This window comes from Lepisma saccharinum, chromosome 18 (genome assembly GCF_977018435.1).
Source record: "Lepisma saccharinum chromosome 18, izLepSacc3.1, whole genome shotgun sequence".
Taxonomy (NCBI): Eukaryota; Metazoa; Arthropoda; class Insecta; order Zygentoma; family Lepismatidae; genus Lepisma; species Lepisma saccharinum.
Window position 1 is genome coordinate 58,319,482 of NC_139246.1, and position 20,789 is coordinate 58,340,270.

At 38.4% G+C, this 20,789-nt stretch overlaps 1 protein-coding gene across 3 annotated transcripts in view; it reads right to left on the bottom strand.

Moving 5' to 3' along the window:
- The window catches only part of LOC146002596 (1-acyl-sn-glycerol-3-phosphate acyltransferase gamma-like), a 118,711-nt gene that overhangs the window by 19,943 nt on the left and 77,979 nt on the right, over positions 1 to 20,789 (bottom strand). For all 3 annotated transcript variants that reach the window (XM_083140543.1, XM_083140545.1, XM_083140542.1), the window contains exons 5-6: positions 11,156 to 11,346; positions 35 to 179 (exon numbers count right to left, since the gene is read on the bottom strand). In XM_083140543.1, coding sequence (XP_082996669.1) covers positions 35 to 179; positions 11,156 to 11,346 — 336 coding nt within the window. The remainder of the gene's footprint in view (positions 1 to 34; positions 180 to 11,155; positions 11,347 to 20,789) is intronic.

Here is a 20,789-nt window from a genome sequence, read left to right on the forward strand (position 1 = left end):
TATTTGCTTATGTGGAAATATATTCATGACGTACCTTTTTCTGATACAAATTATGAAGCCATTCTGTACATCCTTGTTCATCGTGTGGAATTTCTTCTAGTGGAATTCTCTTCATGTACATATGGCCAGTTATTTTTCTCCCAAAAAGAATGTTCATGAATGTATTTTCCCCTTCAGGTCTAAAGAAAAGAAATAAAAGCAGGGATAAATATTACAGTGTTAAATATATTTACCTTTATACGGTGATATTTTAGTTTTTAATACTTGGACAACATAATGCACTGTGCATAGCAACCAGCCTTGTATTTTATTATTGAGTGTAATGTGGTGGTACTTGTACAACCAAATATATATTGAGTTCTTCATAATTTTAATCTTGATATGGGTGTGTCTTTTGGTCGGGAGAACATTGCATAGTAAAAACATTTCCTTGTAAAAAAATAATACAGAAAAAGAAGAATCAAGAGTACTGCAAGTACATTTTTTGATCAACAGTTTTCATTCTGTACAACCATGGAAAAACTGTATCAACTCTGTATCAGCATATGGAGCTCATGATGGGTCTCCCAGCTGATGTTTTTCTAACACTGTCAGCTTGTAATCAAGAGGTCTTAAATTTGATCCTCTGTGTAGGCACATTGCACAGTGGTTTGAATCATACTTTAAAGTATAGCAATTACTCTGTCTGTACATACATGGGGTCTAATACTTATTTTTTAAGTTTATGACTATCAGTATGGGGTCTCAATGATAATGTGGTGGCGAAAACTGTCAACTTGTGAATGGTGGTTCAAATCCCACTCTAAACTGCAAGTCCAGTGAACTGCAACGGACTTACAAACACAAATAAACATTGACAGCAATGATCCTCGATATTATTTTTGTAGGAAATGTAAATGTGCATGTTCACTTCTTGCTTTATTTGATAAAGTAAAGACAACAATTCTCATTATCGCCTCTCCCGACCAAATTAATGAACGAAATAATTCTAACCAAAATGAGCTTCCTGACAATGAATGGTAGACCTTCAAAATAGCATTTCTATAAGTTGATACAAATGCATCTCAGCACATTTTCAAGAGAGAAGTTCTATACTTGCCATTTATACAACATTCAGTAATACAGTGTGTTTTAAAAGTTCTGCAGGATTCTAAAAACCTATAATTGTTAAAGTACAAGGCTTGTCTGGAAAGTAAAGATACAAACAAAAAATAAGATATAAAAGAAATGTATTGCTCGCAACTAAAGTTACACTTGATACACTGTTACAGAGGCTATTTCTCCACATAAGTGCCTCCATTGTCCAAACATTTGTTCAGACGTGGAACAAGTTTTTGTATCCCTGATTCGTAGAAATCCGCCAACTGTATCTGGAACCAAGTTGTGACTTCTTCCCTGACTTCATCGTCGTCAGCAAAGTGTTTTCCACCAAGATGTTTCTTGAGGTACAGGAACAGGTGGTAGTCTCTGGGTACAAGGTCGGGGCTGTATGGCAGATGGGGAAGGACCTCCCATTGAAACTGTGCAAGCAGATCCTTGGTGACATTCGCTGCATGGGGGCAGGCATTGTCATGAATAAAGCAGATTCCACTTGACAACATGCCTCTCCGTTTGTTTTGAATTGCACGTCGAAGATGTTTCAAAGTCTGGCAGTAGGTTTCAGCATTAATGGTTCTTCCAGACAGCATGAATTCCACCAGCAGGATGCCGTGGCGATCTCAGAAAACGGTTGCCATCAGCTTGCCGGTTGAAATTGAATTTTTGAATTTTTTGGCTTTTGGAGAATGGGTATGGCGCCACTGCAGTGACTGCTGCTTGGATTCAGGTCTATGGTGGAACACCCATGTTCCATCACCTGTCACAATGAAGTCCAGGAATGCACCTCAGTCTTCTGCGTAGCGAGTAAGAAAGTCCAGTGCATACCCCAGTCGTTTGGTTTTGTGTTTGTCAGTCAAATGTTTTCGGACCCAGCGTGCACACAACTTTCTGTACCCTAACCCACTCACAACTTCATGAATAGTGTTTTTCGAACTGTCAGGAAACATCACACACAATTCTCGAATTGTCACCCGCCTATTCGCACGCACCTCTGCTTCAATACGATTGCGAAGGTCGTCAGTGATCACGGACGGCCTCCCATTTCTCTCTTCATCACGAAAATCACGTCGACCTTCTGCGAAGGCACGGCACCATTTCGCCACATTTTGACGATTCATTATGTTCCCGTACACAGTCACAATTTCTCGGTGGATCTCCGATGGATGCTTTCTTGTGCCTGCAAAAACCTGATCACGGCGCGCACTTCAAACTTGGTGGGATTCGGTATCGCCGCTGCCATTCCCAACGTGTGTTACTCGCACACAAGACTCAGCGCAGCACTGACGACTCACGGTTACTGCCAGTGTTGCCAACTTTGGTACACATTTTCCCCCTAATGTCGAAATGTGTTTGTATCTTTACTTTCCGGACAAGCCTCGTACACTACAGTACTTTTTAATTGAATTTGATGGGACCGATGGTGTTCCGGTTGAACAAAAATTTGGTTAAACCGGAATATAGGTTTTTTGATATACAGTACGTACATTTTACTACGTACAGTATTTTGATATACAGTACGTACATTTTATTACATACAGTATTTTGATATACAGTACGTACATTTTATTACATACAGTATTTTGATATACAGTACGTACATTTTATTACATACAGTATTTTGATATACAGTACATATATATTTCAGCATGTAGGCATAACAAAAAGCTTACAATAATAAGTAGTCATTTAACTCAAGAACATGAATTACAGTAACATTAAGGCTCTGGTACAAAAAGCCATACGACTAAAACAATAAAGTTTAATTCAGTTTGTGAAAAAAAATTTGATATTTTCTTTTACTTAAGATTACATGAACGGTTCTTAGCAGCTCGATCTCTAACATGTTTAATCAGAAGCAATTCAGCAGGGGAGGTTTCGTCTTGATGTTCCATGTAAACCATGATGCCTTCAAACATTCTAGTGGCTTCTGTGATTTGGTCGTTTCTTTTCTTCAACGGAAGGATCATCGTCGTCGTCAGAGCTAGACCAAAACAAAGACAAAAGTGCTTTGTTGGTGACCCCACGTAAAACACGGTCCCGCACGAGTAACAGCTTCTTTTAGCGATTCAGTTAACCTGGAAATTCGGTTAATCGGGATTTGGTTAAACAGGACTGTAGTGTAATTAGAGTTGCAAAAAAGCCTGGAAATTTTGGCCTTTTTTACCAATTACAGCTACTCTACTTCACTTGAAGTTACTGTTACGAGTTTACAGGTTTGTACTGGCATATTTTACAACTAGGTAAAATAAATTTACATGTAGCAGCCAAGAGACAGATATTGGCCAATCCCAATGGACACATACCGCACAATGGTTCAGGTAAACCAGGGTGCGAAACCATTGAAAACTAGTGGGGGGAGAAAGTACTTCATCTACAAACACCCTCCCCCACAAACATATGTGTAAATTACACGACACATATATGTAATGTTATTAAAAGTAAAAATAAATTACTCAATTAAGAATATATTATTATTATTAATTATACATAAAGGAAATTAATTTGTTACTTCTATACATATCAGATATTGCAAAGCAGCTAATTAATTCCTTTACTAACTGGTTAACTATGTTACTAAATTATGAAATAGTTCAAGTGGTTTTATTATGTGTGAGTTTTTGTTTAGTTTGTGCTTTATGATAAATCAATTAGATTCCATAGTTATTATTTTCTTGCATTGTGCGTATTGATGTAGATTTGTTAATGATCTCTTGATAGAATGCATTCAATACTCACAACTACACTAATTTGTGTGTGTGTTTCGATATTATTCCCAGTAATGTGTATTTGAAATTAAAAGTAATTGCTTATCTTTTGTTTGTTATAACAAAAACTCTCCCCCTGGAAATTTTTGGTGGGGGGATTTTTGAGGCCAAGATTGTTGGTGGGGGATTTAACTGTTTGAAAATAAAATTACGTTGCTTCCTAGGGTGTTACCTATATTTCTTTATTACTTTTGTTCATAAAAACAAATGTAAAGTAATTAGGAGGCAAAATGCACTTGGTGCTCATATCAGGCGACATCTTTGAATGTGTCTCATTCAAGACACTCACACCAGTAGTGTAAAATTGGTTGATAATGATGGTAATTATTGTAATTATTATATTTATAATAAAACAACCACACTTCTGCAAACTAAAAAGCATTAATAAAAAATTTATATGGATTTTGTGAGTCTTAGTGAATAATAAAATATATGTGAGATACTCGTGCAATAATTGGTTATTATTTCTTATTTATGATAGTAATTTTTGTTATTATTATAATTAATAAATAACTGCACATATATAATCAACAAAAGAAGCAGTGAATTAATAATAAAATGTTTTCCCTGATGTTTGGCGTAGGGATGTGTCGACCTCACGCCCAGTGACTTGTTCACTGCAGTTTGTCAACCAACAGAGTGAAAAGGTCAACATTTTGCTCTGTTGGGATTTACAGAGCTGTCCTGTCATGGCTCTATGAGCGTCCCACAATCGGCAGAAGTGGGGTATGGTTGGTGGACTACAATGTGATCCTCCCAGCTAGATTTGAGGGATCCGCTGACCAACGACAGGTGCAGTCCTCCATTCATATTGGGGGTTAGGTGTAGAGCTGACAACTCTGCACTGTCAAAAGACATGTCAAGAAACAGCAATATAAGGCCATGGATGTTCCCAAGGTAAAATAGTCCCCCATTCGGATCTCCGGGTGGGGAATACTTTGGGAAGTCCCTGGACTAAGGATAAGATCTACATTAGGAATAAGGATATTAAATTAGGCACCTGGAATGTTCTGAGCCTTTACCGGCCTGGGGCATTTCAGTGTACAGTTAATGAGATAGTTAAGTATAAATTAGATGTAGTAGCTGTCCAGGAAGTTAGGTGGCCAGGAGAAGGGAATTGTAAAACTAAAAATTATACTTTCTTCTATGGTGGTACTGAAAATCATAATTTTGGAACAGGCTTTTTCATAAATAATAGAATTATCTCAGCTCTTAAAACAGTAGAATTTATTAATGATAGGATATCATATGCAGTTTTACAGGGTAGGAGGTGTAAAATTATTTTAGTAAACATACATGCTCCAACGGAAGATAAAGATGATAATACTAAAGATGATTTTTATGCAGCGTTAGAACAGGTCCTTGATAAATTTTCTCAGTATGATATGAAAATTCTGTTAGGTGACTTTAATGCACAGATTGGCAAAGAAGAGACGTTTAAACCCACGATTGGTAAAGAAAGTCTTCATGAATTAAGTAATGATAATGGTATAAGATTGATTACTTTTGCAACCTCAAGGAATTTAATTGTGAAAAGTACCACTTTTAAACATAAAGATATCCATAAATATACCTGGTCTTCTCCAGATGGTAAAACTCATAATCAGATAGATCATATTCTCATTGATAAGAGAAGGCATACTAGTATAATTGACGTTCGTACACATAGAGGTGTGACTGTGCCAGTGACCATTATTTAGTAATTGCTAAATTAAGAGAAAGACTCGCAGTGATAAATCATAAGCAACAAAATCTAAAAGTTCTAAAATTTAATACAGGAAAATTTGCTGATGAAAGAATTAAGAAAGATTACCAAATTAAACTGTCAAATAGATTTGATGTTTTGCAGGATTTAAATGATGATGAAAATATAAATGAAACAGATGTAAATAAGAATTGGGAGCACATACGTAATGCAAAAGAATCAGCAGCTAAAGAAAGTATAGGATACCATAAACCAACAAAAAGTAAGCCATGGTTTGATAATGAATGTCATAATCTAATAGAAATAAGGAATCAGGCTAGACTTAGGTGGTTAAATAACTCTGATGATACAAATCTAAGCAATTATAATAGAACAAAGCGAGAAGTTAACCGCATGTTTAGAAGTAAAAAAAGAGATTACTTTAAAAGCAACATTAACGAAATTGAAACAAACAGCAAAAACAAAAATATCAGAGATTTATATAAAGGTGTAAATGAATTTAGAAAGGGGTGGCAACCTAAAGCAAACTTGATAAAAGATAGAGACAGTGATTTTCTAGCTGACCCAAGCGATATTCTAAATAGATGGAAGAACTACTTTAAGGAATCAGGCTAGACTTAGGTGGTTAAATAACTCTGATGATACAAATCTAAGCAATTATAATAGAATAAAGCGATGTAAGAAGTGGTGGCCGCGGTGGCTCAGTCGGTAACGCGTCTGACTACCATGCTAAAGGTCCCGGGTTTGATCCCCGGCCGGTTCAAATCCGGGAACTTTTCTAACGATGGAAGCGGCCCCGGCGCCCACCCAGCGTCGAATAACATGGGTACCTGGGGGAAACCCTGGGGGGTAAAGGCGGTCAGGGGCGTAATGCTGATCACATCACCCCCATTCACGACCGGATCAAGAAAGTGTGGGGCGTTACCCCCACACCCCCTATATGCCTTCATGGCGTGGTGCTATGCACAGGGGAGCACTTTTTACTACTTTAATGACCTTTTATATGTCCATGTAGGAGACAACTATTTCCTGAAAACATATTCCATTGAATTTGATTTTTCCTCTCCCAGGGACTGGCGTTTGCAGATTTTACCATTATGTCAAAAGCAGGGTGCTAAGTGGCAACAAATATCAAACTGTGCTTGGTTTAGTACCATTTTGCTGGGATTGGCAATGCTGATTGAGGAATACCTTGCTGGTTCCTCAGTCCTCGCCGATCTTCCCAACCTTACCGCCCCTCTCACCCCTCCCCTCACCCATCTGTCTGTAGGATGACGGCCGTGGTTCCTCAGCGAGCGGCAGAAAACCTGTGGCCATCATCTTTCGGCTGCTGCTGGTGCATGCGAAAGCAGTCAACTCTTGACGGTAGATTATCTAGTCAATTGTACGCACATTGCGCTCATAATTTTATAACACATTAAACTCCTAAGTAGTTGAGAACTCGAAATAAGTACAAATGAACTGTAGGAAGTTCCTTACTTCCTACATAGAGGAATCGCCCCTGCTGCAAACTACCACCAACAGTGGCACTAGTGTTCCAATATTATAAAAATTGGAAGAATATACCTTTTTTTTATGTTTAAATTATCTTTGATTGTTTGTTTAAGCCTATTCGTTTATTTTCCACAGCAGTTTGAAGTAGTAGTTTCGTGTGAGAAATGGAAATTTCTCGTGGACACTTTCGGGCAATGATTTTTTATGATTTCAAATGTAGTTTAACACCGAAAAAATGCATCGAGCGACTTCATTTGGCTTTTGGGGATGAAGCACCATCCAATAGGACTGTGTACAATTGGTTTTCCGAATTCCAGCGTGGTCGCACATTTCTCAGTGATTAATTTCGTGAAGGTCATCCATCCACGTCTGTTGTTGCCAGTAATGTTGATGCTGTGCGTGAAATAATTGAGATAGGGCGACCAGACGTCCTCTTTTATCCGGACATGTCCTCCTTTTTAGGTGTCTGTCCGGTGTCCGGGCGGATTTTTTAGAAATCGGTAAATGTCCTCCTTTTTTAGAAAGAGTATAGCATCGACCATAGCAAATGTGCTGCATAGAGAATGCTTTTACACTGGCTAGGTCAATGCTCTCTTAGCATCTGGGAGCTGAACACAATCACTTTGCCCGACTGAGTCATTAGTAGGGTACGGATTTATAGGCACTAAAAACCTCTGAAATAGGCACCAAAATGATGAAAATAGACACTTAAAAAGGCACCCTAAAATTTCAAAAAAAAATTTAAATAGGCAATGAATGTGAACTTATTTCAATTTTCTTCTTACAATGCACAGTTATACTGTATTAGAAAGTGCGCTAACGATTAACAAACTTTTAATACTCTTTAAATCGAAATTCACATTTGCTGGGAATCGTCAGTTAATTAATTCTCACAAAAAGAGCTTGTGCTAATGACTGTGCGAATTTGAACAAATCATGAAAAAACAAATCTGCACCATTGTAACAAAAAGAAATATATTTTAATCAAGGTTCCAATTTAATCCTCAAATCTGGCGAATACCAGATATCAGTCAGTAAAACATCAACAAAGCCTTCTTCAATGTAGGGAAAGCCAAATGCACGTAAAAAAAGCTGAAATATTCCAAAATTGCAGAATAGCCATTTATAGGCCCTATAAAAATGCGTTTTTGGACTAGAAATACGATGAAACGAACTCTAAACATTAAAGCCTATATTTGCTTTATTTTACTTTGCTTTTCTGCCACTTTTGCCTAATCGCGAAGATGGGTATGATATGATATGATGATTTTTATAAAGGGACACTCACAAAGAACACCCATTTATATTGCTTAAATTATGAGTAATAGCAAATGTGTTGCAATTTTTTGCGGTGTCCTCTTTTTTATGACTTTGTCCTCCTTTTCACCATGCTCTGTCCTCTTTTTTGAATGTGTGTATCTGGTCACCCTAGATTGAGAGAGATTGGCATGTAACATACTGTGAGATTCAGGCATCCTTGAACATTGACATGAAAGCAATACATACGATTTTGCATGGTCATCTGAACGTACGGAAACTTTCAAGCCGTTGGATCCCACACAACTTGACAGAAGCTCAAAACTAGGCTCATGTTAATTGGTGTAAAAAATGCTCAAAAACTTCAACTGAGGCAAGTTAAATTTGGTGTACTACATCGTTACAGGGGACGAAACTTGAATATATTCATATGAACCCGAAACTAAACAGCAATCCACTGATTGACTGTTTCAAAATGAGTTCGTTCGAGGAGTGCTGCCAAGCAAATGATTGCTTGTTTCTTCGGTTATACCGAACATGTGGCAACAATAACTTTAGAAGATTGAAGGACTCTAAATGCTGAGTGGTATACAATAATTTGTTTGCCAGAGGTCATCAATGAATTGCGTAAAACAAACCCAAATCGTCCCATTATTCTTCACCACGACAACGCCAGTTCCCACTCAGCACACCAAACTTTTAATTTTTTGTCCAGTAAAAATGTCGAATTAATGACTCATTGTCCGTATTCACCTGATTTATCTCCTAATGACTTCTTTTTGTTCCCACACATGAAAAATAAGATGTGTGGTGAGCGATTTGTGTTGCCTAATGCAGCTGTTGACGCATTCCGAACAGCTGTTTCTGAGGTATCAGCTTCAGAGTGGAAAAAATGCTTTCAAAATTGGTTTTAGCGTATGCAAAAGTGTATAACATGTCACACAGAATTTCACATGTCTTTTTTGATACTGATTGCAGAAACTTTTCCATTAGCCCTCGTACTATGTTAAATGTGTATGCCTTATTCTGTGCAAAGGAGGGAAGAGGAGGCATTGGGACAGTGAGGACTGCCACTTGTAGGACATCTGAAGCATTAAAATCAAGAAAGATGATTTAGGAGTTAGCACACTTCAAGAGTAACTTTTCAGGTATGTTGTTACGTTTTTAAAAATAACTTTAAAGGTTCCTGTACAAATTTTTGAAATATGTGAAATTTTAATTGTTATTTTTCATTAATCAGATGAAGGAAGGCCTGGAAAAAGAAGAACACATTTCCCTCATCTCCTCCATTTAGTTTGCAAAGGTTGTTTAAAGTCCAATTTATTTTCAGATAAGCTAAATGAGACTAGACTAAAATGGAATCCAAACCACTGTCAATATGCCTCCCTGGGGAATCAAACCCTTTGCTTCTAATTTACATTATTCTTTCTTTGAAATCCCTGTCCAGACTTTCTTTCGTGATGCGAAAATGCTCTGATTCCTTGGTTAACTTGCATGTTATTTTTCGCTACAAGAATCATTACTAATAGGTATAATTTAATTAATAAATCTACGAGATGTGTGCATTTACCAAAAGCAAATATTATTTTTTATTGGCCACATAAATTTTGAAGACATGGAAGATTCAGTCTCTTCATTTGTCATCAGGCAACTGTTTTATTTTTCTAATGTCCATATCAGAAAGAAATAGCATCACGTAAATTAACCTATTCATACAGTGAAGTGTTTCCCAAAAGTAAAACCAATAGATAGATCCTGTTCATGAAATGATCTCTATAAGTATATTTTCCATTATGGCCAAAAAAATAATATACCCACATCTATTATAGAAAGTAAATGCAACTATATTTAAAACACCTTATGCATTTTTATTTCCACTAATTTTATGCTGATATGGAGTTTAGTATAAGTTGACTTGGCAACTTTCTGTATGTAGTGCCTAATATTTTTTTGTAATGAGATTGAGACAATATGGTATTTTTTATTTTGTATGAGCTAGGTTGTTATTTTTAACAAATGAAACATTACTGCTTCTAAAAAAATCACAGCCATAACAACATGAACTTGCCCCCAATTATCACGCCTGTCCTACCCTTCCAGCAACACCATGCTTAACCACTGTTTACAATGACTTCAAAACAAGACGTCTCAATTATCTGTATACATCCCATTTCACAACACAGAGTTTCGATGGCTAATTCATGCAAGTTATCGCTCGTAGCCATTCAGTAGCAAGGATAACACCTTAGAGAATTATTTGAATTTCTGAATTAAAGTATGCCAAATAATGCTGAGCAAAAGATCTCTTTCAAAGAGTGTACATACTTATTTCACATCCAGCCATTTTAAATTATCCTTGTCAGGCTGATGGGTAGTTTGTAATCATGGGGTCCTAGGTTCGATACCCGGTGGAGAAACATAGTGGTTTGGATGTCACTTTAAACTGTAGGTCCAGTCCCGATTAACCTTACTGTGCAACTCAACTCAACTGAAGGGTAGTTAATATCTATTAGGGTGGCAAACATAAGAATAACAGAAATTAATAAGAGGCACCATTATAACAGGATACAAGTACATTCACCTGCTATTCTCCAACTGAAACAATGCATCTTTCCTTTGACTAAAATAGACTACCACTTTTCTCCTAATATAGCTGGAGTACATATGTACACATGCTAAAAATGCAGTCTTTAATGTAATAATAGAATGAATTTAAATATTCTACTGAAAGAAAAAGATATCTATATTATGTAGCAAGCAAGCACTATGCTCTACATGCTTGAAAATGAATTAAGCAATTCTATTCTAGGAATAATTAAATCATTTAATTACTTACTCCTTAAAACCAATTTGTGTATCATAAACACCTCCAAAACTTCCTTTGATAAAAGGTACACAGTGGCAGAAACCTTTGGTTCGGGGGACGAGGTGGTGCTTTAATTCTTTCAAGCCTTTCTCGCGAGCAAATTTCATGCTAGCCTCATGCTTGTCATTTGTAAATCGTGTTCCTTCGGCAAACAGCAGTACCTTTGCAAATGAAGGATTACAAATTATTCTTCAAAAACAAAACAAAAAAAGTTAAGGAAACCAAGGAAAATCTGCATTAGTGGTAAATTACAAATCTGCAAATACAAGAAATCTAAGATCTAAACTGACCAGGGTGAAAATAAAAACATGTCTACATGCATTCTTATGTCATTTTAGTGTCTTTACATAAGCAATAAATGAAGAAGCTAGAATTAAAAACCTTAAAGAGAAAGAGGCCTATTCATTTGGTTCTTGCAACAATAAATTCAATCAATATTGCTATTTTGATTCAAAATACATTGAACAAAATACTACTTCATTGAACTTATTGTAAGAAAAATATGCAGCTATATGCCTAGTTCTCTTTATACATAATGCATTTAGCAAGTTTTAATTCTAAAGTGTCCCAACTTACAATTACTTTTGAGAAATGTTTAAGTTTACGAAAAACACAAACTCCTTCCAGTGCTAACCTACATTTTATTTTAAAAAAAACATGCCTTAGCATAAAAAAATTCAAACACTACTCATACTTATTTGCATTGCAGAAGCTCTTACTATACAAAAACTTTTCCTTATAAAAATACAGTGTCCCTTACAAATCTCCTACATCTCAATCCATCAGACTGAAAAAATTACAAAACATTATGAAGTGCAATTCATATCAGAGAAAAACCAGAACACTTCTTAGTTCACAACTTTGAAGATACACTCCCACTCACCAGAGAGCCCACATCATTAGAGACATGATAAATTCTCACATAAAAACAGTAAAAATTACCAGTAATTAAATATAGTGCATGATATAATATTCCATACATTTAATTTGATTTATGCGAGAGGCAAATATCAATAACATTGCAGACATTTTCTTTGGGAAAAAAAGAAAAACTTATGAAAAGCATTTTTAAAAGAACACCAGAAATAACAGAATTCTTTGTTACTCAAATGTCAAAAATCATATGTATATTAATGAAGAAGAAAATGGAACTGAAACATAGCCATTAGTTTAATGTAAATGCCATCTCATGGTGAGTTAGTGTGGTTTAGAAGTAGTGATTTCTTTATAATACATACAAGTTTTCTACCCTTCTGGAGTAAATTGTAATTCATGATTTGACTGAAATGTGGGAGGCATGAAAGAAACACTGAAACATACATAAAAATAAATTATCAATGCAATGTAGATACATAAACAACCAATGAATTTATACTAATTAAAAGTGTAAGGTTTGCAAATTCTACGTTTATGTTAAAAAAATCTACATATAATAAAAAATCAACATCCTGTTAATGTATGCAATACCAAATCAAGTTTAGATTGACAAATGACTGATGTAAATAAGAATATCTACAGTTCTGTGCAAAAGTTTATCAACATCACGTTATTCTGTGATAACTTTTTCCAAACTTCATAGATTCAAGTGAAATGTCATATGTTGGGCAGCAAGGTAGGTGAATCCGTAGCAACAGGTGGTAGACCAGATCGGACTATATACAAGATTATTAAAAATCTTTATTAGATCTTTTCAACCTGGCAAAAAAATAACACTCAGGGTTCGTTCCCCATTTTTCCTTCAGCTTGGGAGGCTGTTTGACATCCCAAGATCAGCCATCTGCAGAGTTCTACAGTGAACCAAGATACGTAGGCGTTGTCAAGATGACCAAGTCCTGGATTCTCTGTACGATAGGAGCATTCCGCATGCTACCCTTGCTAATTCCCATCCATCTTCCAGGGACATTACTCGGGAAATAACAGCGGCAGGAGTAAAGCCACTAATGGGAAAAGTCGTTCCTTTTGCGGATTCGACTCCTTTCGTTCCGCTCACCTAAAGGAATCGATTCCTCCAAATCGTTCCTTCGTTCCTTTCGTTCCACTGCAAGTCGGTCCGACTCCGGCTGTCTCGTTCCAGTTCCACCATGATTTCGTTCACTCGTTCCTTTTCGGAATCATGATTCCTGGAATCATTTCCTCTCGTTCCGAGGAACGAGGCTCATGTTTCGTTCCTCCTTGCCAGGAGAGGAGGTGGGGGAAATTGAAAATAATGTAGGATGGAGTTTTGTGGACCTGGTAATATGTGTGTGTGTGTTAATTACACGCGGCTAAAGGGTGGGCCCATTCAATGTTTAGCGTTTTACACTTCGCGGGTGCACTGCTAAACAATGTGAAATTACAAGTACTTTACTTTGAAAGGAGAAAATTATCATCATGCATTTTTTCCCCATTTATTACTGATATTAGCTATAACAAATTGCAATCACACTAAAAGCGATGGAAATAAAGCTAAGAAAAATATGCCATGTGGTAAAACAAAATCTCTGAAAAAGGCCGATTGCGTGTAATTGATTCGACGTAAATATATCAATATCGTTTTTTTTAGAAATATACGTTTCTTTTATGTCGACAACAGGAATGGTTCATAACTGATATTTTCTTTTTACCTTGTATATATTCTTGATAAAGGTTGTGTAATGGGAGGGAAAGGGGGAGAAAAATGAACCGCCGAATGTACTTAATAAATTAAATTGTCATGGATGCCAAATGATTACTGCGCTCTTCTCTCAATGTAAATGTATTTTTATTAACTTCAAATACATAGTTACGTCCCTTTCTTTTTAGAATTCGATGTTCTTATGATTCAGATTTCAGCGAACATTTGATTTTACGAAGTGCAGGTGTATCTCAAACACACCCGCACCCTTGCCTTTCTCCAGGCTGTTTGGTCGGAACGAAACCTCGGAACGATTCGTTCCGACTCCAAATTCTCGTTCCGATTCCAAAACTCGTACCAAGGCTCACTGACTAGTCCTTCAAACGTACAGTCACCCTATTGGGGAGCTTGGAGCGAGTTAAAAACTGTAGTAACGCCCTCCATTATATTTGGCTTCTTGGTTGGTTCCTTCTGACCTCAATAGCGGGTGAAGGAGGGAGAGGAGTTTAACCGCGATGAACCCAGCAGGAAACTTTCCTAAAAACGGGAAATTTTGGAGCCAAGGAAGGGAAAAGGGTGAAACGTCTAAAATGTGCAAGAAACGGTAGAATTAGATGTCTTGCATTAAATAATACTTATCTTTTATAAACACCTGAAATGTATTTTCTTTCAGTTCGAACTCAGTTGATCGCAGTTAATCGTGATTGAGTTAAAAAGTGAAACAACATTCATGGGCGTCCGCAGGATTTTTTCCAGGGAGGGGCAAGGAAGGTATTTTTTCCAGGGGAGGGCAAACAAGTCACATTTTCCCCCAAAAGAGTGTTGTTCCCTAAAAAAACATTGCTTAAATTTTAATATATGGTGTTCATGCAATAATTAACACATATTATTGTGGCTAAAATGAAATTTTATGTGTGAAATACATAATTTTTGGTTGACTTTCATTTTCCAGGGGGGGCCACGGCCCCCCTTGCCCCCCCTTCCGGACGCCCATGACAACATTCAAGTAAATCCGGAGCCTGTGGCTGAGTAGTTAGCACATCGCGCTGCGACGCCAAGGGTCCCGGGTTCGAATCCCGCTCGGACTTGGTTGTTTGTGAATGAATGTCCATTCATCAATTTCATCACTCATCCCCATCTTCGCAAATTAGCCAGGAGGCACAAAACGCAAAGTAAAATAAACTAAATCAATCAATCAACAATCAACATTCAAGTAAAAATATTAATTAACAATAACGACTCAAATAAAACAGATTTTGTCCAACATGAAGAAAATAAATTAAGTACATACTCAATGATTTATCCACCTCTACATATCACGGCTATATTTTTTTCGCAACAGACCCCCTTTAAATGTATTCACAATCATTTAATTTGGTAGCCGACTCCCGTGGCGGAGGGGTTAGCACTTCGTGCTAACACTAGAGGGTCCCGGGTTCGAATCCATGGATGTTTGTGAGTGTCCATTCATCACTCATCTCCATCTTCGCAAATTAGTCAAAAGTGGCACAAAAAGCGAAGTAAAATAAAGCAAATCAATCAGTCTGATTTGGTGTTAAATTTGCCTTCACATCATTTACACCCTCCTAGATTAGAAGTTCTGGATAAATCGTGAAAGTATGGATAATTTATTTTCTATTTTATTGTTGTATTTCTTGGTTGTGGAAGACCAGGAATTTTCAAGTCGAAAGGGAAATTTTTTGCTACACGGGAGGGAAATTTTTCTCCGAGCCAGGGAAGAATTTTGCAGAATTCACAATGTCCCTGCTGTTTAGCCCAGACCACTCGGAATGGGCAAAATACAACTTTCCTCCTACCCCCCCCCCCTTTCCCTCTCCTCTGAGTGCCTTTTCAATGCTGAGGCAGATGGCGGGAAAGTAAGGGAACAAAAGGACAAGAGAAGCCGCTTGTAGAAGTTTCTCGCATGTGTTGACAACGACGCAGGCGCAGTAGCTAAAAACAAAACCGGATTCGATTCCAGCTGACTTCCGGAATCGGAACGATTCGTCAACTTGCTGGTTTCGTTCCTTTGGAACGATTCGTTCCGGAACGACCCATCACTAAAAGCCACTGTCTGTGGACACTGTGAAGAGGCTACTGAGGATGCGAGACTGTTCAGATATCGACCTGTGAAAAATTCATTGATCGCCCTCAAGATCAGGAAAGCCAGACTGAAGTGGGCAAAAGAGCACCTGACATGGATATGATGACAGTGGAACAACATACTGTGGACTCATGGGAACAAGCAGTGGAACAACATACTGTGGACTCATGGGAACAAGTACAGTCTATTTGAAACAGACTGAAGAGTGGGTACGGCGTCACAAAGGCAAAAGTTACGCCCTAAAGTGATGCATGGTGATGGGAATTACATCGTGTGAGGGTGTTTCTCTGAACTTGGGATTGGTCCCTTCTACTGCATCAAGGGCAACATGAACCAGTACATGTACAAGGACATTCTCGCAAATGTCACGTACCCATTCGCTCATCGTCACCTCGAACATGGCTTCATCCTGCAGGAGGACAACGACCTGAAACACCGATCGGGGATCACTCAGGAGTGGATCAACCACCATCACAAGACTCGCATGGAGTGGCCAAGCCAGAGTCCGGACTTGAATCGCATCGAGCACATGTGGGATTAGCTGTAGCAACACCTCAAACACAATACAGCCAAGAATGCCTACGAGAAGTTCGCCCACCTGAGGTAAGAATGGGGCAAGACCGCACAGTCGGGTGATAGACACATCGAGCGACTCCCATGCCACGCAGGAGCCAGGTTGTGATTGATGCTAAGGGCTTTGCAACCAAGTACTAGGGTGGGTTGATACCGGTGACTAGTTTGGTGATTGTCCTTTAATGCGTTCATGCATTACGATGATAACAATAAGTGTTATATCTTGCAAATAGTCTGATCTGGTCTACCACTTGTTGAAACTGATTCACCTACCTTGCTACCCCAACATATAAGAATTACACCCGAATCTATGTAGTTTGAAAAATGTTATCGCAGAAAAACATGATGATGATGATAACCTTTTGCACGGCACTGTATACAGTTCAAACCAATGCTTCATTTATTTTGCAGAATGAATGTATGCACCAAAATGAGAATCCTTGGCTTTGAAGGAGACTGGAAATTATCTGTTCATATAAAGACCTTCTATTCATAAAATAACATTTTGCCTAGAAAGAGAGCTTGACATCTTGTAGAAGTGAACAAATAAAAATAATAATTCTCACGTAAATATAAATTTCAAACCTCTTGCGCATATTGCAAATATGCCGGCCCTCATGGCAGAGTGATTAGCACATCCGGCACGGGTCCTGGGTTCAAATCCTGGCCTGGGCATGGATGTTTGTGAGTGTCCATTCATTAACTTCATCATATCATCACTCATCCCCATGTTCGCAAATTAGCCACAAGTGGCACAAGAAGCGAAGTAAAATAAAGCAAATCAATCAATCAATCATATTGCATATACAAGAAGAAACTGTTTCAATTTATATTTCTTACCCCATGTTTTGTTGTATGCTCCTTATGTCCCAAGGACATGTTAAAATATTCCAATGCTGGGAAAGAATGTCTTCCTCAATGTAAGACACAAAGCACAAGTAAAAAGCTAATAGAAAAACTTTTCAGGAGAGAAGAAAGAGGTAAGACCAGCTACAATTGAATTATTTAAGAATCATCATCATTTGTTGATTAAAAAAATTCCTTATTTCGTGAAGTACTACCCATGTGAACTAAAGTTAAAAAAATAAGGATACAGCTAAATTGATCTACAAAAGTAATGAGAGTAACCAAATTATATTTGGTTTGGGGGAAAAAAAAACAACAACAATGGTCTGGCAGTTGAGGCATGTATAGAGAATAGTACACGAATGGGCCTATAGTCCACATGATGAAAGAATAGGAGTTCCAAATGAAGGAGGGGTCCAACATGGGTGAAACCACAAACCTCGCTTCGGCAGTCAATATCGATTATGTCTAATATCACCCAAAGTGGAGTTTGTATCACTGACTGAGACAATTCCACAAGGTAAAACAATTGAACCTAAAAATGAGGTGAAACGAGGGTGGCTTGGTAGCCCACTTAGTGGAGCAATCTCACGACATGTCACGGACCTGGGTTTAAGCCTTGGGCAAGCCTGCATTTATCTCTTACATTTCTATTGACTACATCAATCTATCAGTAAAATTACCGATAGGTGATATACAGGGTACTTGGAAATTAACCTTACAAACTCCTAGGGCTAGTAGAGGGGACTGAGTAGACAATATTTGGAATAGGAACCCATGTCCGGAAACTGTAACCATGACAATGTGTGGGATGTGCCTGTGTTGGTATGCACCCGGATAGGCAGTACATGACGTCAGATCACTTGATGGCCTAAAGTGTAATCATTTATGACAACTATGTCAAATGAGATGTTACGTAAGGTACAGAAGTGAATGACATGTGACTCAGTCCATAATACAAACAAATTTATTTGGTGACAATGCCAAGGGAGCAAAACAGAAACATACTATGCATTGATTACAATAACACCTGTGTCGACAGTGGAACGCAACAATTTGTTTCTGTCTTCTGCACTGGATATGTCGCATACGGCAAGGCTCAACTACAACAGTGGATCGATGTGATGACCACCAACGTCGTTGCACACATTCAACCGACGAATCATGTTCTGGTACACTTGCTCCATCACACCTGGTGTCCCGTCAAGTTTATCCTCTGTCTCTACAGGGCCTCCCCCCATGGCGCAGTGGTAGCGTCATCGCCTTGTAATCAAGGGGTCCTGGGTTCAATACCCGGTGGAGGCCCAAGTGGTTTGGATCCCACTTTAAGCTGTATGTCCAGTCCCGAATAGCCTTACTGTGCATAAAATGGACTTAAAACACCAACAACTCAACTCAACTCTGTCTCTACAGGAGTCTCTATACACCATACTCTTCATACGATCCCACAAGAAATAGTCCAATGGCATTAAATCCGGCGATCGTGGGGGCCACGTGGTTGGACCACCTCGGCCTATCCATCTTTGCCCGAATCTTCGGTTAAGATGTCTCTGAATGTCACATGTAAAGTGAGGTGGTGCACTATCGTTCTGAAACCACAGATCCTGCCAGACGTTCGATGGCACAACATCCAAGAACAGAGCCAATACTTCCTGTAGGAAGATCAAGTACGCGGCACCCGTTAGCCTGGAGGAAGAAGGTACAGCCCAATCACTTGACCATCCAGAATACCTGCCCACACATTGATAGGAAATCTGGCTGGAATCCCCGGAAATGCGTCGCATGAGGGTTTTCGTCTGCCCAGACATGGCTGTTTCAAGAATTGAGAACACACTACCTAGTGAATTTACATTCATCTGTGAACAGAAGTCGACATGGAAACTGGGGCTCATTGATGCAGCGGTACAGAAACCACATGCAGAAGTTAACACGTGGTACAAAATCGGCTGGTCTTAAAGCCTGTACCCTTTGGTGGTGGTAAAGACATAGCTGTTGCTCATGCAGAACCTTCCACATGATGCTGAGTGAAACACCCATTGCACGTGCAATTGTTAACATACTTGCTGACGGGTCCTGTTCAACGTGGTGCAGTACAGCTTCTTCCAATTCGGGCATGCGGAGTCTCTTTGGAGCAACACAGTCCTTCCTGTCGGAGGTGAAGGTACCTCATTCTCGGAGCCGTTGCAAAATGCTGGGAAAAAGGGGTATGCGATGGAGTTGCACGTTGTGGATAACGCTCTTGATACAGCCGACGAGCTGATCTTCCATTCCCTTCCACTGCGCCATACACAAGGATCATGTCCATGTATTCTGCAAACGTGTACTCAACCATGTTCATTGGAGATGCACAGGCACATGAATGGGGCTCCTAGCAGGATACCACGGCTGGGTAGACGTCATGTGCCACCAGGTGATCTTCTGACGTCATGCACTGCCTACCCGGTTGCATACCAACACAGGCACATCCGACACATTGTCATGGTTGTAGCATTGAAACGGTACGTTTCTGGACATGGGTTCCTTTTCCAAATATTGTCTACTCAGTCCCCTCTACTAGCCCTAGGAGTTTGTAAGGGAAATTCATGAGCACCCTGTATATTTATAAATAGCCTGTAATTGAAGTGCAAAATTCTGGCTTTGTTACTATTCATATATTCATAAACATATATTTCATATGGCCTATTTTTGTAAAGTTTGTCTAACTATACTATTTCTTTTACAAATCAAAACTCATTGTACTCATCTGGTTACATGCATGTATTAAGGAGGTTAATCAAATGTTCATGCCCAATAAGGACCATTTGAAGCAATTTTCTATCAGATTGGTAGAATACTGGTTATTGTTACTGGTAAATATTATACGTTATCAGTACTTTATTGCTATTGGCAAAATTTTCATGCTAGTCCATCCATATGAAATGTTTGCTGTTTCCACTAGAGCACCAATACAAAAGAAAAACCATTTGCTTTGAAAAAATAAACTGGGTGTTTAGAAAAATTTACTCAAAAAAACATGGTATAGTGGAACCACAGATAAAAAGAGCCTGCGCAGACCTACGACTCCTGTGGATCGTCGTCCTCCATGCAGGGGAGGGGTAGAGTGGAGAATGCTTCCTTATGGGCAGAGTTGAACCAATGGAGGGGAAGGTGCAGGGAGACTTTTGGCCGATGGTTTTATTACTAGTGGTCACTCTATACATGAATTACACAGCAATAGTGGTCACTCTGTACATGAATTACACAGCAAAAAATGGAAGAAGAATGCACTCCATTACAGGCTATTTATAGATATACCAAATCAGAAAGCCTATTAACAATTTCAACATCCTCACATTAGACAACACTCATACAGTGTACCAAGTAACCCATCTCATCCCTAATGTATTCATATTGATTATCAAAGCTATTAATCAAGATTTTTCTTAAAAAGGTGACAAGGATGGAAAAATAACAGTGTTACCTCATGAAACACAACTGATGGTGTGGAC